The sequence below is a fragment of the Apiospora kogelbergensis genome (assembly GCF_038363985.1).
Source record: "Apiospora kogelbergensis strain CBS 113332 chromosome Unknown utg000008l_segment0_segment0, whole genome shotgun sequence".
In the NCBI taxonomy this organism is placed as follows: Eukaryota; Fungi; Ascomycota; class Sordariomycetes; order Amphisphaeriales; family Apiosporaceae; genus Apiospora; species Apiospora kogelbergensis.
The window spans coordinates 3,204,287-3,226,944 of NW_027117425.1; the positions used below are offsets into that span (position 1 = coordinate 3,204,287).

General features: G+C 52.7%; 12 protein-coding genes across 12 annotated transcripts; 6 read left to right on the top strand and 6 right to left on the bottom strand.

Moving 5' to 3' along the window:
* Positions 1–939: 939 nt before the first annotated feature.
* PG998_013010 (uncharacterized protein) lies at positions 940–1,968 on the top strand (the record flags this gene model as incomplete). Its single annotated transcript, XM_066879826.1, has 2 exons — positions 940–1,321; positions 1,634–1,968. The coding sequence occupies 2 exons, from the start codon at positions 940–942 to the stop codon at positions 1,966–1,968; spliced, it is 717 nt and encodes a 238-aa protein (XP_066726210.1).
* Positions 1,969–2,974: 1,006 nt separating this feature from the next.
* PG998_013011 (DEAD-like helicase) lies at positions 2,975–4,687 on the bottom strand (the record flags this gene model as incomplete). Its single annotated transcript, XM_066879827.1, has 4 exons — positions 2,975–3,200; positions 3,299–3,374; positions 3,452–4,005; positions 4,074–4,687. 4 exons carry the CDS (start codon positions 4,685–4,687, stop codon positions 2,975–2,977), a joined length of 1,470 nt encoding a protein of 489 aa, XP_066726211.1.
* A 197-nt stretch (positions 4,688–4,884) lies between these two features.
* PG998_013012 (uncharacterized protein) lies at positions 4,885–6,267 on the bottom strand (the record flags this gene model as incomplete). Its single annotated transcript, XM_066879828.1, has 2 exons — positions 4,885–5,531; positions 5,730–6,267. 2 exons carry the CDS (start codon positions 6,265–6,267, stop codon positions 4,885–4,887), a joined length of 1,185 nt encoding a protein of 394 aa, XP_066726212.1.
* An 874-nt stretch (positions 6,268–7,141) lies between these two features.
* PG998_013013 (uncharacterized protein) lies at positions 7,142–7,618 on the top strand (the record flags this gene model as incomplete). The annotated part of the gene is made up of 1 exon (XM_066879829.1): positions 7,142–7,618. The coding sequence occupies one exon, from the start codon at positions 7,142–7,144 to the stop codon at positions 7,616–7,618; it is 477 nt and encodes a 158-aa protein (XP_066726213.1).
* A 1,819-nt stretch (positions 7,619–9,437) lies between these two features.
* Positions 9,438–10,033, top strand: PG998_013014 (uncharacterized protein; the record flags this gene model as incomplete). Its single annotated transcript, XM_066879830.1, has 2 exons — positions 9,438–9,464; positions 9,578–10,033. The coding sequence occupies 2 exons, from the start codon at positions 9,438–9,440 to the stop codon at positions 10,031–10,033; spliced, it is 483 nt and encodes a 160-aa protein (XP_066726214.1).
* Positions 10,034–10,108: 75 nt separating this feature from the next.
* On the bottom strand, positions 10,109–10,291 carry PG998_013015 (uncharacterized protein; the record flags this gene model as incomplete). The annotated part of the gene is made up of 1 exon (XM_066879831.1): positions 10,109–10,291. The coding sequence occupies one exon, from the start codon at positions 10,289–10,291 to the stop codon at positions 10,109–10,111; it is 183 nt and encodes a 60-aa protein (XP_066726215.1).
* Positions 10,292–10,329: 38 nt separating this feature from the next.
* On the top strand, positions 10,330–11,436 carry PG998_013016 (uncharacterized protein; the record flags this gene model as incomplete). Its single annotated transcript, XM_066879832.1, has 2 exons — positions 10,330–10,458; positions 10,540–11,436. The coding sequence occupies 2 exons, from the start codon at positions 10,330–10,332 to the stop codon at positions 11,434–11,436; spliced, it is 1,026 nt and encodes a 341-aa protein (XP_066726216.1).
* Positions 11,437–11,764: 328 nt separating this feature from the next.
* PG998_013017 (uncharacterized protein) lies at positions 11,765–12,432 on the top strand (the record flags this gene model as incomplete). Its single annotated transcript, XM_066879833.1, has 2 exons — positions 11,765–11,998; positions 12,313–12,432. 2 exons carry the CDS (start codon positions 11,765–11,767, stop codon positions 12,430–12,432), a joined length of 354 nt encoding a protein of 117 aa, XP_066726217.1.
* A 160-nt stretch (positions 12,433–12,592) lies between these two features.
* On the bottom strand, positions 12,593–13,809 carry PG998_013018 (uncharacterized protein; the record flags this gene model as incomplete). Its single annotated transcript, XM_066879834.1, has 3 exons — positions 12,593–13,043; positions 13,119–13,559; positions 13,622–13,809. The coding sequence occupies 3 exons, from the start codon at positions 13,807–13,809 to the stop codon at positions 12,593–12,595; spliced, it is 1,080 nt and encodes a 359-aa protein (XP_066726218.1).
* A 2,288-nt stretch (positions 13,810–16,097) lies between these two features.
* Positions 16,098–16,610, bottom strand: PG998_013019 (uncharacterized protein; the record flags this gene model as incomplete). The annotated part of the gene is made up of 1 exon (XM_066879835.1): positions 16,098–16,610. The coding sequence occupies one exon, from the start codon at positions 16,608–16,610 to the stop codon at positions 16,098–16,100; it is 513 nt and encodes a 170-aa protein (XP_066726219.1).
* Positions 16,611–19,092: 2,482 nt separating this feature from the next.
* Positions 19,093–19,679, bottom strand: PG998_013020 (uncharacterized protein; the record flags this gene model as incomplete). Its single annotated transcript, XM_066879836.1, has 2 exons — positions 19,093–19,425; positions 19,596–19,679. 2 exons carry the CDS (start codon positions 19,677–19,679, stop codon positions 19,093–19,095), a joined length of 417 nt encoding a protein of 138 aa, XP_066726220.1.
* Positions 19,680–20,075: 396 nt separating this feature from the next.
* PG998_013021 (uncharacterized protein) lies at positions 20,076–20,553 on the top strand (the record flags this gene model as incomplete). Its single annotated transcript, XM_066879837.1, has 2 exons — positions 20,076–20,170; positions 20,241–20,553. 2 exons carry the CDS (start codon positions 20,076–20,078, stop codon positions 20,551–20,553), a joined length of 408 nt encoding a protein of 135 aa, XP_066726221.1.
* Between the last annotated feature and the right edge of the window lie 2,105 nt (positions 20,554–22,658).

Genomic DNA, 22,658 nt, shown 5'->3' on the forward strand with positions numbered 1-22,658 from the left:
ATCTATAAGGTTTCGTTTCTGCTGGGTTGACAACTTCACATCGACCCAAAAACAAATCAATAATAATAGCATTCGGAAAGCCATTTAAGTTCGATCTAATTTCTGCACTGCTCCTATTTCCCTCTCTTTTGAGAGACCTGGGTGATTATAGTGTTTTGGCTGCCAACAGTCAGCTGGCCTGCTAATAGATGAAGTTATTAAGAGATGTAGCTCTCACCAGAAGAGGTATCTCGCCTGAAACGATCTCATTGACGTTGAAAGCGTTGCTTACTTGCAGTACGTGTAACGTAGAGCCCTGACTGTGGTGAACTGGAAAAGCTGTGAGTTTGAAAAAGGGGCAGGGGGCACAGGCCCGTTACCTGGAACCATTGCACTGGCGGCTCGGCTAAAAGCTACAACAGCTTTTGAGGGTTACCTCTTACTGTTATCGATGCAGCATCATTCTATCATGGCAGGTCAAAATAAGATGTGGCTCGTGGCGCTGGCTGCGTCGCAGCTCGGGATGGAGGTGCAGACGCCTGGTCACCATATTATCTGCTGCTACGAAAGCTAGCAAATATCACTCCTGCCACCGGTGTATTCGGGGCATCATTCGTGACCATATAGCATATACTTGTCAGGAGGCTCTCGGTAAACAATCAGACCGTCAATCAAGTTGCCACCAGTCTTCACACCTAACATTTAATATTCGTCGAAAGTCTCTCACACTACAGAGTACTTCTCTTCTTTCAACACTTTTTATCTTTCCGCAATCATCATCTTTTCACAATCTTCTTCTCTTCATACTCCTCATCTTTCCACACTCCTCACCTTCTCCCCCGACCACATTTCAGACACTTCACTTCCGCAAATCCGGCCCGCCCGCTTTTTGGTCGTTCAATCCCGACCACATGCCCATTGTTCAGCCCAAATCTCTGCCAAATCGGGAAGCCCGTGATCATGGTCCAGGGATCCGCTACTGTCGGCCAGTTGGACCGAGGAAGTCAGGCCGTTGAAGCCAAGCGTGCTCTTGAGGACACGAAGACTAGTGGCGCTGAAGAACACGTAGACAAGCACGTTCGCTATTCTCACGAAGGCCCTGCCAAGGGTCCCCACAAGGATCCCCCTGAGGACACAGTGGAAGAGTTTAACATTGAACTCCTCAAGAAGGACCCCAATACCGTTCTCGTCAAGAAGCCAAGTACAGGTCAGAGTATGGAGCTGAGCAAATACTTGATGGCCAAGACGAAGAATAAGTCTCGATGCGGGACCTGTTGGGAAAGACTGTTCAATAAGAGGTCGAAGACGTTCCACCCACATCGCCAGTGTGAAAGTACTCACAGTAAGTACGACTCAACACGAATTCTTGTTATGTTATTAACCGCTTTAGGGGTGACGTGCGTTCAAACGACGGTGTTACATGACAGGGCTTCCAAATTGCCAAAAGAAGGCGATGTCAAACTGGATGGGCTGGAGAAAGAGATGGACGAGGCCAGAGATAAGATGAACTCCGAGAACTGTGTCAAGGTTACCTCCGAATATTGGTACTACAAGCTTACGGATCCTGTGAGTTTCGCAGTTTCGGTGTCCCCTGGTAGTATTCGGACTTGGTTCACTAATCCAACGATACAGGCGGTTGCTGCTTAAATCGCAGTAACCAAGAAGGCGTACGAGCGAGCCATAGATGTGCTGGAGAAGAAGAACGAGGTTGGTGACGACAAATCTGTTGTCGATTCCCAGGAGGTGCAGTCCCATGACACTGCAGGATCCAGCACTGGACTGCGGAATGGTTCCAATTTGTCCACCAGATTATCTAACGAGATGAACAATATTCGCAAGAATAGCGATCGACTTAAGGAGACCAACAATCTCCTTAAGGAGAACAGCACTCTTCTCAAGGAGAACATAAGTCTCCTTGAGGAGTACCATGATCTCAAAATGAAGAACACTCTTCTCAAAGAGAAGAATACGCTATTGGAACAGCTTTAGGAGGCCAAGTAACAAGGCGGCAAACGATTGAACACGTTTCTTTGCAGAGTCTTCTCGATTGGGGTAACATGGATTGTTCGATTGGAGGGAAGGCTGAGGAACATCGATGTGGATGCTGGATGCCACTGGGGACCATGGTTATGGTACTGGACGACCATAGTGGTTTGATGAGTTCATTGGTGCCGAGATGCCTGACTCACCCGGCATCCGTCTTTGCGTTTTGTTTTGCATGATTTGGCGTTTCCTGGTTTGACCTTATCCAGGTCATCTTACTCGCCGGAACTCGATGCGGACTCTTACAATTGCAATTGATACAATCTCTTACTTCAGACTGCCCTGGGAATCAATTTGCTACGTGATTATCCTTAACGCTAAATGTTGTCGAAGTGCACCCGCCATCTATCCTTTAACCCAAGATGATATTCACGTGAGTGGAAATGTATCTGGCAACAGATTAATACAACCTCGCTTTTCCTGATCGATTAGGAATTTGCGATTGACATAGACCGGGACTAGAGTTGTCAGAGCCATGAGCATACTAATAGATCAATTTGAACACAATACCTTTGGCGGTGGTACAGGGCCCGGCACTTATAGAACCTCCGGGAATACTTCCAAAGGCTTGAGCGCTAATCACCGACTGACGAGATACAATACCCTGACACGCCCCCATCATCATTAAATATTAGTAATAGCAAGAACATATTGTTGTATTGTCATTGAGTTGTCAGAGTGGTGATGTCTCTTTTGTAGCTACTAATGAATGCGTCGCGACTGGCGATCAGGCGCCAGATAAGATCTCGCCGGTGACCCCAATGGCCATAGACTCCCCGAGATCATGTTCACAGCCTCCCAATGCAACGGGACTGTGCTAATGTACATTTCAACGTGCCAAACGCATTGAATTCTCCCCTTTGGAGATGTCAGAAAACTTTACTCCCTAGGTTTCAAGCTCAACCCAACCCGCCTCCTCGCCATTCCCTGCCTCCTTGGCGAGAGCCCCCTTCTAGCCCTTGCGATCGGTGATGTTGCGTGGACCCAAGGACCGGGCAGGGTCGGGTAAGAAGAGTAACGTCTTGCCCAGGCCAACCAGGTTCCGGGAATCCATCATCATTTCCACGCGCTTGCTCTCGAATTCCTGCCTGTCTCCCATCTTCTGTGGGCGCACGTCTTTCTTCGGTTTCAGCGCAATGGAACCAACTTCCTCAGTCTCGCCACCGTCGTCTTCGGAGCTATCCGATTCATGGACGATAACGAAATCCCTGGACCCAAGCGATCGCTTCCCATCGCGGGGGTGGCCGCGAGCTCCTTTTTGTACGCCGCTATGTACTTGGGGAGCGCGCCCTTGAGCCATTCGATGGTGGGCTCCTTGTAACACTGGTGGTCGTCGTCCATGGCTTCGAACTCTAGGGCCAAGTAACTCATGCATGCAGCCAATTCATACGAGCGCTTTTGGAGATCCGGGGGAGATCCACCAACAAACGAGCCATGGTGATGTAGAACTTTCCGAGTCGCCGGTATCGTACATCGTTATACTCTTGAATGGATACAGGATGATAGATACCAGGAGCGCACCACGAGTACCGGTTGAAAGGCTGAGAGAGAAGAACGCGAATCTGCTCGTAGGCGACGATACGTCGCAGGATGGGAATTTCGAGATACTCCGGTGTCTTTGTTTCCTTTTGAAGAATCTCGGCAAACTTCTTGCACATCTTGTCTTCCTGAATATCGTAGTAACTTCCGTTGACACGTAAGATGGTCCATATAACCTCCTCCTTCTGGACTTCGCCAACCAGGCGTCCCATTATCTGGATCATTGTCTTCATGGTCTTAGGATACTGGGCAATGATACCCCTAGAACAGCTTCCGTGGAAATTGAGCTTGGTTGTGTCGAGCGACGCGTTGAGCACGAAGGCGGCCATGGGGGAATCTGTCGAGTTGAATTGCTTGACGGCTTGCTCGCGGTCCTCCATGGAGTCAGACGCACGGATACAGCCGACTTCCCAACCAATCATCTCGATGAGAGCAACAACTTCCCTAAAACAAAATGTGTTAGCTAATGGACTCCAGGAACATGTTCATGGGTTGAGGGGGATGAAGCTTACTGCTGGCAAAACGGGTCGTTGACTACCACCAAGGTCCGCTTCTTGCTCTTCATGTTCTCAGCCACCTCCTTGGCTATCTCGGTCATGACAGGAGATCGGCCAAGATGCCACTGCACCATGCTTGATCGCTTCAGTGGCGCCGCAATTCTACACTTTGAGTATTCGAAAGTGTAGTACATGTACAGCAAACCGCCGTCGGGATCCCCTCTGCGCAGGAGCTCGGCCTGCTCGGCCCCGAGGGTGCTGGGCGCCGCCTCGGATACGGGGCCGCTATCGCCTTCGCCAGCCGACACTTGCTCGCGCAAGGCGGCGGGGTCCATGAAGCTGCTGACATTGTCATCCACGCAAAGCATCTCGGGTATGTGTCCGTCGAATGAGCTGAGCGATAACATTCGACGTATGGCCATCTTGGCACTGCTAGAGACTGCCTTATGTTCGAGCAGCCCAGCGAGATGGTTCATGTAGTTGCAGATCAGATTTCTGTCCTCCTCAGCGGTGACCCCCTTAAAGGATAACTCCTTCATGCGCACCACAACGCCTTTGACTTTCTTCAAGGAAGACTTGAGCTCATCCACTTCGCTTTGCTCTCCGTTCCTGTCGGTGACAGCCAACATGTTGAGAATACCTTGGCTCTCATGATCCCGTTCGTGAACCTTAGGCAAACCATGGATTTCAGATGCCATCTTCAAGACAGAATCCAGCATGTGTTCGCTCATGTCCGGGAGTCGGCATGCCTCACGGAATGCCTTGCTTCTGCGTGGGACGTTCGACAAATACGCCAAACGTGTTCCCATGCGTCTGTCCAACAGTGTCAAGTAGTGGCTGTCCTCAGCGGTCGTATTGGCACCTGCAACCTCCCCTGGGGCGGCTTGAATCCATTGAGGGCTTGGATGTACTCATCTTGCATCTCCCGCATCAACTCCTTTGGCAGCCTTTTAGCCGTTTCTCCGGAGGTCAGTCCTGGCAAATGCCTAGGCACCCCCGAGGGGCGGCCCTGCGGTGCAGCGTCTACCGCATGGTCTGAGTCGGGTTGCCGACGGAAGTGGAAGCTGGTGATGGCACCTTGAACCATCGCCAACCAATCGTTTGCGTGGTATCCGTAGTAATATGGTACCTGGTCGCCCTTTTCTCCAGGCAGCCGAACAAAACGGCGCTCTTGGGTATCTGGACCAGTCGTGGCAAACATCAGTGCGGCCAGTGCGTTGGCCAAAACGGTGGCGGCCATGTGTGTGTGCGATCGTGCATTTCTGGGCATAAGTGCCGGCTCGACATCGCCGTTTCTGACATGAAATGTGCGATGGAAAGAAATCATGGAGACGCGGTTCAGAATACGGTGTACACCACGGTGGGCGGTGCGCTGGCTGAGTATGGCGGGTATGGCGGTGTAATTGGGCGTCGTGGGATGAGGGCGCCAGTCGTCCAGTCGGAGGCGCTCCAAGTCGCCGAAGAAGTCTGTGCCTGGAATCGCAAGTTAGGATGAGCTGAAAGAACAGGCTGCATCCCTTGACCATGATCATGGGGCGAGACAGCGGTGGCATCCCGTGAACATGTTCATGGCATGGAGACGGCGGCGCTGTCCCGTGATCATGGTCCAGGGATGAATGGTCTTGGAGGTGGGAAATATGGTAAAGGCTTTTGAGATTCATGATAACTTACCTTGAGTATCCATCCAGGTGGAATAAGCTGCCAAGGAAGCAAATCCGAGCATGGACGCTGATAAGTCATTGCCTGGATCGCAGTCAGATACGGTGTGGACGATGGTTTGTCCTTGGATGATGTTGGTTCCCAACTGCATGTCGATGAGTGCCGCCTGCTCAGGTTGCATCACTTCGCGAGTTTCTGGGGTGTTGTATGTCCAGGCTCTGTCCCACCAGGCCAGTTTCAATGTCGAGAACAGCCAAACATTCTGGATGTCGTAGTTGGTGCTTCGAACCCGGCATTTCTTAGCGTCCTCGCTGTACTTGTTGGACTTTGCGATGGCGTCATTGACTTCATCGTCCGTGGCCGGTGTCCATTGCTCCGTAGGAAGTTTGCCAATGTGTCCGGCATCCATACTTTCGGCGTAGGGATAGAATCCGTCGTGGGCCTCGGCTTCCTCGTGTCCCAGCTTCTGCTTCTTGTTGGTCGTAGTCGGAGTAGGGAGTGACGATGATGACATTGAGGCCACGCCACGCTTGAGGGTGCCAGGTGCCATGGTGATGCGAGTCCTTGACAATGGTTACAGTTAGAGTATGAACCGGGAGATGTGAGTCCTGGATGATGATCACAGTTGAAGTGAGTCCCGGGCGAAAACCGGGCTGGAATAGATCCCGGATTAGTGGGGAGGTGTGTGACGTGCGGAAAGCAGCCCGGAAATGAAAAGCGGCCCGTATATGGCTCCCGAATTGATGGAATGATGTGAAAGAAGGTTGAGAAGTAAGTTGAAAAGGAAGTTGGAAAAGAAGTTGATAAAAGAATTGTGAAACGACAACTTGTCCAATTACCCGAGGCGAAAAACTGGCCCGGAATAGATGAAGTACTGGTGAATAGAGGTTGTTGAGAAGGTTAGCGACGTAGTTCTGAAAACTAAGTGAATGAGTAGGAAAATTGTAAGCTCCCTTGATGGGAGGCAGGTAGCCAAGCGGAAACCAAGCCTGATCTAGTTGACGGGTTGGTTGTGAATGGCAGTTGGTGAGATGTTGGTTGAACTGGAATAGATTGATTATTTCAAATAGGTATAAATTATTTCCTCCTACCCAGTCGCCTGATTTTCCGATTGACTATCTGGCCTGCATTAGTTTAACAACTCCGACAACTCCATCCTAATATCCTCCACCATATCTTCGTCCCGCTGTGCCAGGTTGTGCGACTAATAGCCATCATTTAGACAACTATTCTCCCGCATTTCCCGGCCGGTTTTCCACCTAGTTTTCGCCAGGTCATACCAGACTGTTTCGAGCTGTCTGCTCATTATCACGGATTGTCCAATCACCAGCTGTATCTAATTCTCCGAACGCCCGCCATCATCAAGGACTGCTCACCATCCCCACCAATCTATTTCTCCTCACGCCCGTACCCATTCTCACGGGATGGAGCTTGCCCACTACCATGGCCACGCCGCCGGGAAGCCCGTTATCTACTTCTACAAGAAGAACGAACCGTACGGCTTTCTAAGCCAGTTCTATGCCAGAGGCTTTGAGGATCCCGATTATCCTGGTCTTTACTTCTCGACCGCCGAGCACCACATCCACTACAACAAGGCCATCCTCTTCGAAGATAACGAGAGGGCCGAGGAGATTCTGGCTGTACCCGCTAGCCAGCCAAGCAAGGCATATTTACTCGGCCAGCGAGTCAGGGGGTTCAATTCCGAGGTCTGGAACAAGCACAAAGAACGAATTGTCTACGAAGCGAACCACTTGAAATTCTACAACCCGAGGAATGCTGACATCCGACAAAAGCTACTGAACACCAAAGGTCATATGCTCCTGAATTGTGCCCCAAAGGATTCCATCTGGGGCCTCGGTCTCAGCCTCGAGGAAGCCAGAGTGGCCAGCCCTTTGCGTTAGAGCGAGAATAAGCTCAGAATCATACTGATGGCCGTTCGTAAGACCATGCTGGATGAAGAGGCCGAGAAAGACAATGATGACAAGCAGCCCAGCAAGTCAATGTCAAAGAGGCGAGACTGCTGACCCAAAGCCGTGGCGAGTTCATCGCATTCAGAAACTTAAGACCACAGCTTGGCAATGTTGAAGTAGGTTAGAGTTGGTAGTTACAGATGTTCAAGACCCCGAAAGAATGATGAAGTCTCCGAACGAAACGAGCGACGTTATCAGCTGATATTGTCGACGTACAATATGGAATTGGTATAATGTCGGCAACATGCCGAAGTGATGGGGATGGTAGCACGACAAAATGAAGCTTTGACATGGGCAGAACATGCACCAATATCAGCTAGATAGAGAAATACGAAAATAAAGCTGGTGGTCGGACGATGGCTGGAAGACTAAGGCGATCGCGCGACCGAGCGACCAATCAGCAGAGGGGGCAGGCCGGATCAGGAAGGTGATCTTTGATGGGGCAGCGCCATCAGGCACTGCTGGACACGAGAAAGGAAATGTGGTTGCTCAACGCACTAGTCCACCATTGTACTGCCTCCGCCGTATTGCCACTGGCATGAAGGTCCCCGAGCGCAATGCTACCAGATGTTTTGTTTATCAGTCACTCAAGGAAGTGGAAGGTTTCGAGCTCAGGGCAATGGGTATGTGATTCGGCAGGTATGTAGCATAGACTGGTATCGTGGCGCAGGTGGTGGAGTTGGATGGGTTCGAATGGCACCGATCAGTTTAACTAGTCAGGCACATTGGTCTGTCGGAGGTCGATGAGCCGAATGGAAACAGGCAGAGAGCATCTGTCGAGGAAATGGCTGGTGAGATCGAATGGACACGAGGTATACGTTGACGGACGGGCGCAGAGCATCATATTGGAGGCGACACGGCGACAGACTTGCACTGGCCAATTCGACAAAAGCGTCGCGGGCGGAGAGGTCGGTCAGTGGATGGCCAGCGCTGATGAGGGGCAAAGCTCGGCAATGACTCAAGATACTGTATATGCTGCGGCGATGGCACATGTAATTGATATTGTGGCAGCATACGAGGCGGTGGGCGGATTGTCCGGTGTTGTTTAAATATTGCAAGACGGAAGGAAGCTGACTGCAATTCTGGTAGTAGGCTCCCCTCACTACGTAGGAGTTTCCAGCGCTAGATTTTAGCTAGGCTGGGCTGAGATATAGCGCTAGAAACCGGGGGTGGAGCTTGGAGTTTAGTGCGGAATGGCAGTGTTCCAGCGCTCTTGTGGTGGCCATGGGGGACGGTTTCTATATTGAACCCCACGACCGGTTCTGATATCTCGACATTGATCCAGCTGACCATGAGTTAGTCTTGAACTATCTCTGGAGCTTGGTAAAGACTTTGTCCATTGTGGTTGGTAACTACAGTTGCCAAATATTGACCGCTGAAAGCGGCGGCGCACTGCAGTGACATTTGTATGCAGAATGGATTGCTACAGACAATTGATTGTTAGATTGATTGATTGTTAGATTGATTGATTGATCAAATGATTGTTGCCCTGTACACGCAAGTAGTCACTGGCCTTCCAGCCTGTAATTGTTGCCAGCTTCTCGCCTATTACTTATTTCACTCCTCCTCCATCCTGAATCAAGTTTCTTCAACGGACTCAAACACCACCCCAGACATCAATCCCTCACGCTTTCAAGCCCTCAGGTTTCTTTATATAAATTTCAACCATCATGTTTTCGTCACGGCAGCTCATCCTACTTTGCCGTCTGTCGACTTTCCACTTCAAGCCTCAACCACATCACTCGCCACCATGCCCGCCGAGTTAATCGTTACTAAGGTACGTGATTGACGCATATGCCTTCCCTCATTGCATCCAACCGCTTTCAGCCTTCCAATAATCTCTTGCTAACTTGAAAAGTGCCCATCAAAATGGCACAAACAGACCAAGAGAATCTGGACATGGTCCTGCGACGTGGCGAGATCCCGACCCGACAGCTTTGCGAACCTGCCCACTACATCAAGCAATGTGCTGAAGAATTCGCACAAGCCGCTTCTGGGCACCAGAGCGAGACGGAAGGTCAGTCCTCTGCGACCCCGCCCCTGGACTTCTCTGATGACCAACGTGTTGACAGTATCTCCAAGTTCTTGTCTCGCAAGCTCCAATCTGCCATGGACCAATGCAGTCACAGCAGAGCCGACCACGCTCTTCTGCAGCGCAAGATGATGGTGTTCATGATGGACATCTTCGCAGATTGGGCCAACGTCAAGTCTCGGGGTGCCATGGAGTTTTTGGCTGGTGCATGCACCACGCTGCAGAAGCTCTACAAGGACCGTGAGGCTTGGAACCGAAAGGTTACCGACTGGGTTGACCTCAACTTGGACCAGCTGTGCATGCCCCCATCATGATTGAAGGCAACGTCGAAGGACGCGCCTCACGTGTCGGGATTCCTCCTGGTCTGCGCGCCATCAGTCCAGCCCTCTTCATCTTCCATGTCCCCCGCGTGCAGAACTGGCCCAGCTGGTGATCCTCTGTTCATCCAGATCGACGTCCCCTCCATGCCAAAGGCTTCGGATCTTGCCAGGACTGCCGAAAAGGTTGTGGCTCGTGAGAAGTCCCTCAAGAAGGGCCAGAGGAGCCCCCACCTCCTCAACATCGTCGTCCATCGTGACCTGCAACATGGAGCTTCGCATCCCTCTCCAACATGGCTTGCAACGAGGACCAGCATTCGCCATGGGCCATGTTCAGTCGCTGGATGCTTGACTTCAAGGGTGAAGTCCTCCAGCATCGCGTGTCGGGCATGTTCCCTATCTTGCGAGCCGTCATTGACAAAGTCAAGCTCCATAAGGCTCTGCGGGAGCGGTCTCCTCTGGTCGGCCTGTTCGATATGGATGGCAATGTCAAGCCTCGCTAGAAGGTCGACCGTTATCCTACGTCCAAGTCTGCCCACAAGAGTGCTCGCAAGGCTGCTCGCAAGGCTCGCAAGGCTTCTTTCAAGGCCGGTCCCGATATGCCCTCTTCTGTCGCCGACGCTCCTGTTCCCTCCCCCGTCCATTCTGCTGCCCCGTCTCTCGATGGTGATGCCACCGACCACGACCTCGTTGAGAAGGTACAGCGCTCATCATCCGACAGCTCTCCCCAGGATCCTCCAGACAATCCTCCCTTGAACCCTCGCTGCCGGGTAGTTTCGGTGGCTCACAAGCAGGCAGGCAGCAACAAGAAGCCCTTCAAGCGCGCCGCTTTCAAGTCTCCGTTCCTCCCCGCAAGCTCCGGCGACGAGGCTCCTTTCGTCCGCAAGTCTGATCAGAAGCCTCCCGCTGTCAAGCCTGCTGCCCCCGAGGTTCCTGTCGTCAACAAGCCTGCTGCCCCCGAGACTCCTGTCGTTAACAAGCCTCTTGTTAACAGGCCTCCTGCCCCCGAGGTTCCTGCCCCCGAGACTTCGCAAGCCCCACGGATCACTGCCGGTTATGTCAGTGTGGGTGTGCAATCCAGTCCTAGAAATCTCCCAGGCATTCTCAAGAACGCCTTGCCCAATGCTTCTGTCGCCTCGTCATCGATGCCGGGTGTCCAATTCGACGAACAGTCAGATGAGGATCATCACGTTATTTGGAAAAAGAAGAAGGAGAAGCACGAGCTTAACATCACCCACATCATCACGCGTTTCGCTAGCAAGTATTCGACGGACACAAAGGACTTCCTGCGGGACTACCTCCGATTGCAAGCACCGGTCAACAAGCGACTATCTCTTGCCCTGGACGGGTTCATTCAGTACGATAGCCTTATATCCGAGAAGTCCCTACACCATAGGTAAAGACATACCAACAGCGTCGGCGAGAAGGTAAATATTCTTATCAACTTCTTCAAGAAATTATATAAGAATATCGGCTAATCTCTTCTCGTTATTCCAAGAATCTCGCAAGAAAACGCCCGAGAGAGCATTGGAGATTGATATAATTCTGAAGGAGAGAGTACCTGCCTTCCTCCGCGAGTTCAAATTCGGCAATGGTCATGCTGTTTTGCCGCTTCACATCCACCTCGAGCTCAATACGCGGCTGAAGGACGAGCCTTGGCTCGCCTAGCGTCTGCCTTTGGGAGCCCCGAAGCCGTGGAAGCTCGAACGAGACCGAGGCCATTCGGTCATGTCTTCCGGCATCGACAGCTTGGCGCCTGGCCGTTCTATCGACAGACACGGTATGCTCGCGATCCTGCTGTCGGGCGAGCTGAGGGGCTGGAAGGTGGTCGGCCCGCGCGATGTCTACGAGGACCATGTCGACGTCGTCTTTCGCAAGGAGCATGATCGCTTCATCCTTCCGGTCTTCATTCACGATGAGCTCGCCTCTGAGGAACAGAGCACTGTCTGGGTCCTCCTCGTGGTTCGTCGTCGGAATGATCAAGTCTCCCCGAACGGCTTTGCCTTCCAGGTCGTACATGTACGACCCAAGCCGCAAGACGGCGATGGAGTACAGCGGTGCCCAACAGGATCGTCGTTACTATCACGAGCAGACAGTGAAGGAGAAGGCTACGCTCTGGTTCCCTGGAAAGGTTACGTTCGAAACCCCCCCCGTTCAACGTTTTCCTTGATATGGATACCAAGACCGGCCTGGCCGTTTGAATCGTTGCCAAGATGGTAATGCACTATGTGAATGGGTTCACCCGGAACCTGCAGCCCTTCTCGACCATCATCTAGGACAGTCTGCGTTACGACAAGTATCTGCGCGTCCTGTGGACAAGGCAGGCCCAGATCCAATTCCTGAAGGCCATCCAGCAGGACCATGAGGGTAGCCAGGTTGCTGACGAACGAGGATAAACTGGCAACAACTTTGGTGGTAGACTTGAAGAGGGGCGATGTGCGATATGGGCAAGGCTTAAGAGGGTAGTTAGACTCTCTTGGACAATGAATTTGCTTGCGTATTAGAATTCCTGATTCCTTACTGGCCGTTATTGTAATTGTGATCGTGATTTAATAACTAAGTCCACCTCGGCCTGCTCGATCCGAACATCCTTTTGGGTCCGCTCAATTTGTCATCAACATGGGAATGGACGCCGTCGAAATTCTCATGGGCATCGAATGGCAGTGAATCAGCCTTCGGCCCAGAAGCAAGGAAGAGCCTTCCACTCACTGTACGAGGAACCACACCCGTATGGCCAGCAGAAGCTTCGATGCGGCCCTGGCCTTCCTCTGCAGCAGCCGCGCCTTCGTCAGCAGTAGTACCTGCGGCGGTGTTATTGGTGTCATCGCCAGGGGCAGCTAGTGCAGCACGCCGACGGAACCAGTACTTCGTGGCCCGGAGCCAAAGGTTGTGGATGATGGCCGAAGGCACAAGTGGCGACAATGCCGGCTTTCGTCCATTTATATATATCGCCTGGGCCTGCTGCGGTTGCTGCCAGTATGTGCTCGGTAATTGTTGGTCTGTTGATCTGTTTGCGGTCAAAGAAGAGATCTAGTTTTGATCGACTTTCTCTCGCCCCCTCCTTGAACTCGACCCGACCGACGGCAATTCTGAATAGGGATGCCCGGCAAGGCATGTCATGATGATGGAGACGATATCGGAGGGAGAGGAATCAACTGTGGTGTGCAGATATGAGAAGCCTGACGTCGATGGTGATGGTGCTTGGTCTGATGGGTCTGACTGGTCTGCACAGAAGAAGAAGAAGAAAGACGGAGGGTTTGATGACCATGAAGCTACAGAACAACGGGCTGCAGCCGTAGCAAAGCGAGATGATGAAGAGAGGAAGAAGAGGCCCAGTGCATCACGTGTGGCGGGACATGAATACAGCGTTACAGACGTGGGACCAACGCTGCTGCTGAAAAGAGCTGAGTGGAGGTTGCTATGTATCTTGTCGATGTAGATGGATGCAAGTCTTTCTGGCTGCTCCAGGTGCTCCTGGTGTCTCGGCTGTGGATCTCGCCCAAAGATCGCTCGCTCTGGCAGCCTGTTCTAGCAGGATTAACCCGCCGCTCTGCCCGTGCGGCCGCTGTTGCCGTGGCTGCTTACTCCGGTTGCGTCCGGCTGCTACTCCGGCTGCGTCCGGCTGCTACTCCGGCTGCTGTGTCAGATGATCGGACTGCTCGTCCTGGATGGTTAGTCCGTTTCCTTGATTTGGCTGCTTGATATCCGTGGCTTCCTGAGCTAGCCGTCGTAGCTGCTACTCTGGTGGTTTCGACTGCTTTTGCTATCCGCATTGTTCCGAAGCGCCGGCCACCTTAGCTGTCCGTGCCGACAGGCCGTGATGCCTTTTGTGTTTGGGAATGCCCGCAGCAGCGTCTCTGCGGCCGTTCGGTGATTTCAGCTATCCGATCTTGCTACTTCGACTGTTACTCGAGCGGCATTGGATGCTAGCGTGGGATGCTTGTGCTGCTTTTGCTGCCCGGCCGCTTCAGCTGCCCCGGCGACTTTGAGGTGGCGGCAGTTCTATGCGACAAATTTTGGCTGCTTATATCAGTAGTTTCCGCTGCCCAAGCCGGCTGCTCTGGCTGGTCGGAATGCCTGGCTGGTCGCGACTACTCGAGCCCTCGCAGCGCAAGGCACAGGTAGGGGCGCTCGCGGGCTGCAATTATGGAGGGAGATCGAAGATTGATCTCAACCTAGATGGACGTCATCGAAAATATTCATATGGATCGAGATCGGTGACATTGTCGCGAAGGGGGACATTCTCAAAACCACAGACGAGGCGGGCGAAAGCTCATCACGGTGCTGTGTAAGAAGCTGAAAGAATTGACCGACCGGCAGCTGCTCCTCCTGTCATCCTGAATTTTGACCGTGATTGCCGCCGACTAACTGGTGTCACAACTTCTCTTCGGGGGCGTGAAGTGACAGCTCTGGGACTCGTGGGATTGAACTGCATCTCGCTAAATCTTGCCATTATTGTAACTGCATCTCCGGCGGGTAAATCTTGATTGCTGGTGGCAAGGCTTCCATGTTCAGGGGCGGAACCGCCTCGGGATGGCCACCTGCGAAATCCCGACTTCCTTGCGGCTGTGGTAGGATGTCAATTGGCCCAGTCAACTCTGTGGTTGACACCATAAGTCTACTCAGTGACCGTATTATCGATACTTTGCCGACCTCGAGGAAATGGACTTCAATTTCCCATGACCCTTTCGTAGTGAAATCCGCAAGAGACACGCGGAGATATTGTTGGGGATCTCAAACCGGCGTTGACACTCTTTGCAGGAAGAAATAAAACTTGTAAAAATCTCAAAATACTTTCCCGCCTAGATTGAGGACATGCAAGGTACTGTGCGTCAATTCATTACTCTCGACAAGCACAAGCAGGGCGCTCAAAGATGCCCAAGAGCGCGAATGCGCAGATACGTAGAATGCTCTCCCCTGAGCGGGACACAATCGGGTGGAACCCAGCAAAGTTGGGACTGGCAGAGCTGTCATTGTGCACGGCGACAGAGCTGTTCGACTGCCGAATGCCCTTCCAGCCGTGGCACAATCTTGTGGCGTCGCTTGTCCATCTTCTTCTCAATTGAAATATTTCAATCAGCGCGCTGGGGACTAGTTATTTATGAATGTGCTGTTGCTAATCGACTGCTGAGAAAGATGCGGCATTCCTACTGTATTGTGGTAGGCTGCCCGAAATCCAGGCACACAGGCCTACTGAGCAGGCTAGGGCGAATTGCCCATTCCGGCAATACAGGCACCTCTCTGTATATCCTCATTGGCCCGTTTCCAGCACACGCATCAGCACCTGATTGAGTTGGTGCACCCTTACTATGGTGTACACGGGGCTCGCATTTTGAATTCCAAGGCCACTGCCCGTCGGTGGGAAGGGGCTCGTCAAGTTGGGTATCCTTCGGGAATCCTAGAATGATCACCACGAGGAAGTTTGCGTGAAAAGCCACATTACCAGCAACAAGTCACTAGGGCACTCTGTCCCCGAGACTCTGCTCTTTCGGTTACTTAGCCTGTCAGTTCATTGGCCCCTTTCACCTTGCTTGCCCCTTGCTTGGTCTGCTTGGTCCTTCAACTTCCACCGGAAACCTCCCCCTCGCTTAGTCGTTCAACCTTTTCCCGTTCCGTGAGCTGTTTGGGCTCCTTGCTTTTTGCCACTCGCTTGGCCGCACTACTTCCCCCAACTTCTCCCAACTTCCCCCAGCTGTAATCTTGTGGTTTTCTCCGAATGTGCAGGGGGCCTGCTAGCAGTTGTCCTCCTGCCAAGCGTTCGCGTCGTCCGTCTTTGCGCCCTTTACCCCTCGTTTGGTCGCTCAATTGTTTCAAATTGTAAGTTTGTGGTTCCCCGGTTTTGCAGTGACCGACTTGACCGATTCGACCAGCGGCTTCTATTCGCTCGGCAAGACGCAACGGGAAGTCGGTGCCGCCGTGGTCGTGATATTTGACGGCAGCTTCGGCCTGGGCATTGCCAGCGGCCGGGCGGTGGACGAGACCGGGCCCTCAACCCGTCGAGCACAGACGGCGGTGGAGAACCGGGAGGCCACGGTGCGGAGAAGCAGGCTGCACTGTGGCCTCAGCAGTACCGGCAACGCACTGGAGGGTGTGAAGGTGGTTTGGTGGTGGTTTGTTGGTGAGGTGGGACATGTCGCCATATGTTAAGAGGGAGGCATTTTCGGAAAGAATGCAATGAAGGCTTGTCGGGGCACGTCAGGGCTCGTCGGAGCTCGTCTGGTATGGTAGTTCGGTGCTGATCAGTCGGCGTCAGCGCGGATTGGGCCAGCTGGTGTAAGTCAGCCGGTGTAAATCGATCGGGGCGCAGGCTGCAGTCAAAGATGGGGAAACTGAATGGCACTCGCGTTAACACGAGGAGAACGAGAGGCTGATCAGCAAGCGTATGCGAGTACCGAGCGCTGGCGTCAGCGTGGCGACGCACGAGGGCCTCCTTCCCCCAGTGATAGACCCAGTTGATGGCGGTGATGGCGCCGAAAAAGCCCCAGACCCATGTGCCGATGATGCCGGCCTTAGTCCAGTTGTCTGGATCGCCATCTGCTGCTGCAGGGACACGGCGACGCACATAGAACTCCATTAACCAGCGCCAAGCTTTGCGGACAATGACGGCGGTGGCGGCGGCGGTGGCGGAGGGTGATGATCAATGCTGCTGAGGCTTGAAGTTGAAAGTCGGCAGTTAGCAGAGTAGGACAGGCCGATGTGAAGAAAGTGTGACGGAAATGTGATTGTTGGGATCTGTAAAGAAACCTGACATTTTGAGAACTTGAGGAATTGACGTCCGGAGTAGCGGTTGAGTCCGTCGAGAAATATGAACTTGGTATTTCTGCTACCACGGTCGCAGCCTGCTTACTTTTCGAGGGTCTTTTCGTAACTGGTATCGGCCTTGGTCTCAGTCATGACCGTGGTGGTTGTGGCGGCCGGGGCCGTGACGTTGACGTTGGCATTGGCTTTGGTAGCAGATATGAACGGACTTGCACCTCTGCAATTCCATTTGATGTGCTTCTGGTACCTGATCTGGAAGAGCATGGGTAAAGCGGCTGCGCCTGTGGCAATCTCTCTTGCACACAAATCCCAACTTGAAACATACCTTCTCCATGCCTCCTCCATACCTTCCGTACGTAAGTACATTCTTCTTCTTTTTTTCGCTCTTCGGTTCTCTCCTTTTTTGCTCTTCGGTTCAATGGCAAGTTATGAACCTAAAAACTCTTTTACGACCAATGGTCCAATCGAACTCACTCAAATCTGTAGAAATAACCTCATGGCAGCTTCTTGGTACCTGGGATCATTCGCAATCAGATCCGTGACTCCTCGCCTTGTTCCTTTCCCTTCGGTGGCAGCCACCATGTTGAGAATCGTTTGGCTTCCGTCATCGCACGTGGGGTGACATCTGAGCTGGATTCCGCCGCCAATGAATGAATAATCTCTCGTGGCTGCCGTATTGCTGAGCGGCTCAGCGAGGATACTCGCTCGTGCAGTCACAAATTTGATGTTTGTCCTCTTTATTAGTGAGCCGATTGAAGGGGAGCTCCTTCGTATGCACGACACCCGATGTGATGTTCTTTCAGAGAAACGTAACCGCCTACATTTCGCTTTGCTCCCCATTCTCGTCGGTAACAGGCAACATCTTGAGATCAGTCTGACTTTTGTGTTCCCGCTGGTACACCTTAGGTAACCCATGAATTCCCGATGTGACTTTTAACGCAGAATCCAGCATGCCTTCAGTGATGGGCGGGGGCCGATACGTCTCACGATCTACCATGGCCGCTGTCGTGTTCTCGGTCGTGCTTGTCTCACGGAATGCCCTGCTCCTTCGTGGTACAATGGAAGTGCAATCTAAATGTGTTCCCGTCAGCCTCTCCACAGTGTCCTCGGTGTGATCAATTCCATAACTTCCCCCAAAACAAAGTTCACAGTCTCATGCTGCAACGGGAAGGAAACATCGACAATGCCAATTGACTGGATTGGGTTTGGGCTCGGCTTCTACCTTAGGAGGAGGTATTGGTGCGTTTGGCACTATGCATTCTTGCACAATAGCACGGCCCATTGTGGGGAGGCAGTGGACACTGACGATACTGGCGACGTGCCAGCTACAAGTCGATCGAGCGACGACGCACATGGTTCTTCCTGACGCAGGCTACTTGCATCTCCGTTTGATATATGTGAATCCGTAATGACCACCATATGGGCGCTGGTGGGCGCTGGTGGGGTTGGTTGGCACTGGAGAAACCTCAATAAACTGTAAAAGATACACCAAACCTTCTTGGGCATGCATAAAAAGCCCTGCCAATCGTCCTGGTCAGAGCTAGGAAGGGAAAAGAAATCCAACCTGCAACAATAACGACTGACACATCCAACCACTCTTGAATACGCATAAGATGCAAGGCCGATCACTCTTGAAGTGGCTCCGAAAGCTGCTACGACGACGCGCCACAATCAATAAAGAGGAGCGCAACAACTCTCCTGCCTCGCACCCTCTTGCCGAGAACTCGTGTGCAACAGAAGTCATTCCGCCGAAGCCATCTGTCACTCTCAAAGGCCCAGAAGCTGATCTCCCTAATGTGCCGCCACCAAGCTACGAAGATGTATGCTCCAGCCCCAATGGAGCCGATACTGGGTCCATTAAAGCCCCGGCAGCCATACAACGACCACAGGATGTCGAAATCCCCCAAATTGTAAATGAAATAATGGCTCGAGTCGATTTGAGGTTGGCAGTTGTGAAGCTGATGGATAAGAATATTGATATCAATCACATTTCCTCCAGCATTCGCCAACTATGCGAGTTCGGCGCCTGCCGTACAGCTGAAGGTGGACAACGACACCTAACAGCGTACTCGGAAGATCTCAGGCAAGAGACCCTGCCCGAGGTTGAAAGGCTGTTCAGGTTGGTCTTCGCAAGGGTCGATTGGAAGCAGCAGGGCGGGGCAACGGTGGTCAGTATCGTGACGTCTAATTTCAGAGAAACTTGTCGTCGGGTTTTAGACGGATGTAATCACCCAAAGTACTGGCAGGCGAGCGCAAGTGTTTGGTCCATGAACACCATTGTCTACAGAACAGCAGGGCTAGTATTCGACCTCCTGGTCGGGGACAAGGTCCTCGCCCATGCCTACGCCGTCGCAGCCGAGTCCACCGATAAGGCCGCGAAGTCCAGCAATGCCGCCGCTCAAGGTCCACGCTATGATCATGTAAGGCCACATATGCTGGCCAACGACCCCAACGCTCCCGCCGGTCCCGCCAGCGCCCCCGGCGCCCCCTCGAGCAACCCGAGTGCGCCCGCTCCCGCCCCCGCTCCCGATGTCAACGCGGGTGCTACCACCACCACTAACGCCGACCTCTGGGCTTACATTCAGCGGGGCACGGAGGCCGGCGCTGCCGCCGGTGCCAGGGAGTTCGTCCTAGAGGCGCTTGGTGGGGCCCGCCAGCGGGTCATCTCAGGGGAGGGTCCGGGGCCCGGGGCCGATAATAACTAAGGGGGGAGGGAGAGAGAAGGAGGAAGAGAGAGAAAGAGACAGAGAGAGAGAGAGAGAGAGAGAGAGAGAGAGAGAGAGAGAGGCTTCACTCTCACGATACCGTAGCGCCAACAAGCCACCACCGTGGCTGCTGCTTGCTCCTTCAGTGTAGTCGTCGCTATCGACCTCGTCACCGCCATCCCAGCCCCTATCGGAGTTCGGCTCAACGGTGCTCCCTCCTGGTCCGAGACCACGAACGCTCACCTCTCATACCTACACTTCATGACTGATCCCTCCGTTCGAGACCGTCATATCGCCATCATCAGTCACTTTGACAATTCCACATGCCATGGATAACGGCTGGTCCTAGTCAGTTGGTTAATTGGTCAGCTCTTCGCCTGCGACATGCCAGCACCACGATACCTCCTGCTCTTTGTCTCCTTTTATTTGCCTTATTAGCAGAAGATTCGACAGGATCCACGAACAACGTAACAGCGCCACCCCCGGAGCCCCAGCAGAGCAAGCGTCCCGCATGAACAAGGTGGCCAAGGAGTTCAAGGGCATGGAAAAGGTTGACAAAACGAGCCCACTACGGAATGGATCATGGCTACGAACCCAAGCACGTCGAGGCGTCCAAGAACGAGACTGCCACCAGCCGTTCCACCTTGAAGCGATTCCTCGCGTACAGGTCGTACAATATCGCCGCAGGTCCAGATATCTCTGCGCAGGAGGCTGTCGAGTGTAGCTCGCGCCGCTAACAGAAGCCGAAGAAATGTTTCACCAATAACATGCTCGAGCATCCCCGAAGAGACTGATAATCTAGAGGCATTTGCGGTGGTCCCGGCTGAAGCTCTGCCTCGGCATCGACGAGTTCGAGCGCCCCGGGCTCGAGAAGGTCTTGTCAACCACCCTGCCGACATCGCGGATGACGGCAATGGCTCAGCGGCAGACAACCCCGTGCCGCTGGTCAACGCCTCGCACGTTCCCTTCGAGTGCGTCTACCACACTACGCTGTATGACTCCGACAACGTCCTGGCAAGCCCCCACCAATACATTTCACCCGACCCCCTGTAACATGGCCCGTTATTTTCCCACGAGGTACATTCCCAACTCTGGTTCGAGCCCAGCTTCAGTCGTGGCAACATGTTGTGGAACATCGCGTTTGCATGGCTACCTCTTTTGGGATCGGACATCATTGCGGCACGGAATTTCAATGCAACGCCTTGCCGACGACCAAGACCCGCTAAGAAGGCAACAGTTCGGCTTCCAGCAACCTCTTCTGTTTCCCGCCAAAGTCATTGCACAAGACAATCAAATGGCGGAGATCGATTTCTGACAACCACCACGCCAGCGGAGACGATGCAATGCCACAAGATTGTTCCCTGTCTTCGAGGTTGCGCAAGGTGTCTCCGGGGGCTTGAACACCGACACCCTCGGTATCGCCGATGCCAAATCCACGAGGTCGATCCAGCATTGGCCAGTACTGATGCTCGGCGGGTCTGCGCCTCCCGCGCCTCTTGCTCTCGTGCTCACACTGTCACCGTTCCTGGTTCCGCACCGCAGTCACCACATGGTCTTCCTGAAAACCACAACCTCTCGCTTGAAATCTCCGGCATACCAGCCGGCAAACCTACCCGACCGTCACAGCTTCAGACTCGTGTCCTCATCTACGAAAGAAAAGTACATCACGAGCCAGCTCAATCAGGGCTTCCTGGGCTGGAGGCTTTCTTGGAGAACCTTCTGCCGAACAGCCTCTCCAGCACATGTGATGAAACCTGCGAAAGCATACCATGTTCACCTCTGCCCAATCTTCTCCAAGGCCTCGCCAGTCCCTTGCGTCGATTTAAGCTCGATTTTCGTGGGAACGCAGGGAAATATCTGCGGTCATTTTATCGGGATCGTCGGAATCATTGGGATCATTGGGTAGCCTACTATGTCTTGCCTGTTTCTTTCCTGAATGATGTAACCTCGTCATGTACTGGTATTACCAAGATTTAACGTCATCAATGTTTTGTCCTCTGTACTTTGCTGATCGTGAGATTCTTTGGTGTTTATTTGCTAAAAGGGGTAAATATTCCCTTCCTCATTGATCCCTCGCCTTTCCTTTGGCTCCGCTGGAATCCAATCTGATAGCTAAACTAGACACTGTTCTGTTAGCCGTCGAGTAACTAGTATCACGCATAGATCCCTGGAGTGTTCCACAAGATGTGCTAAAAGATTTCAATGTCGCGCACGTCTGCTCGACATTGATGATGATCAATGCGGTAAACTGGTCGACGCTGACAGCTGCTTGTGATGGTGACACCACGATAGTCGACATATCCTCGTAGCAAGGAGGCCTGGCTTTTGCTATCTAGGTATGAAGTTGGAAAGAAGCAAAAGGAGAAAGGGAAAGGGATAAAAGGGGGAAAGGGGGACGGGGAATAGAGAAGTATATTTCGTGGGATATGGTGAATACTCTTTCAAGGAACACCTAGCTGTTGATCACCCTAACAATGTTAGCCGGGATGTGACGCGAGGAGCCAAGTGTCAGCCTTCGGCAGGGTGTCTCTTAAGCCAGCAGGGGTATACTTTGTGAAACAGACCAGTACCCAGTCATCGGGTTTTTTGTTAATGAAGTGGAGGTTACAATGCGCAGTTAGCTACATACCGGGAAGTGGTATGGTCGGCTGGGAGTGCCGTCACCGGCTGGAAACTCTCATCAAATGATATAGACGGCATGGACGGCATGTACGGCATGGACGGCATGAATGGCATGGATGGCGTGGATGGCGTGGAAGGCGATGATCCAACAACAGATTTGCCACACTTGATGGCCGGCGATGTTCAATCAGGATAAAGTGAATGTCATGGAGGTAGGTAACAGCAAGTTAGAAGAATTTCTTTGTTTATCAGCTATAGAGGAAAGCGTACAACGATTCTGTACCACCAACACAGGCAATTTAACCTCGTCTCCACGCACGATAGATCTCTAGATCTCGGGGAATTCCATGCTCTGGCGAAGTATTGGATCAAAATTCTCGGAAGCCTTGTTCTTCTTGTCGGGGGGCGATGTTAAGATCCTTTTGACAGTCGAGTCTGCTGCGATCGGAGAAGGCCACGTATCAGATCATACCAAAATCATCAGGGAAATGGCACCACGTGGAGGCAATGTCCCCTAACTCATCCCAGGGAAACCC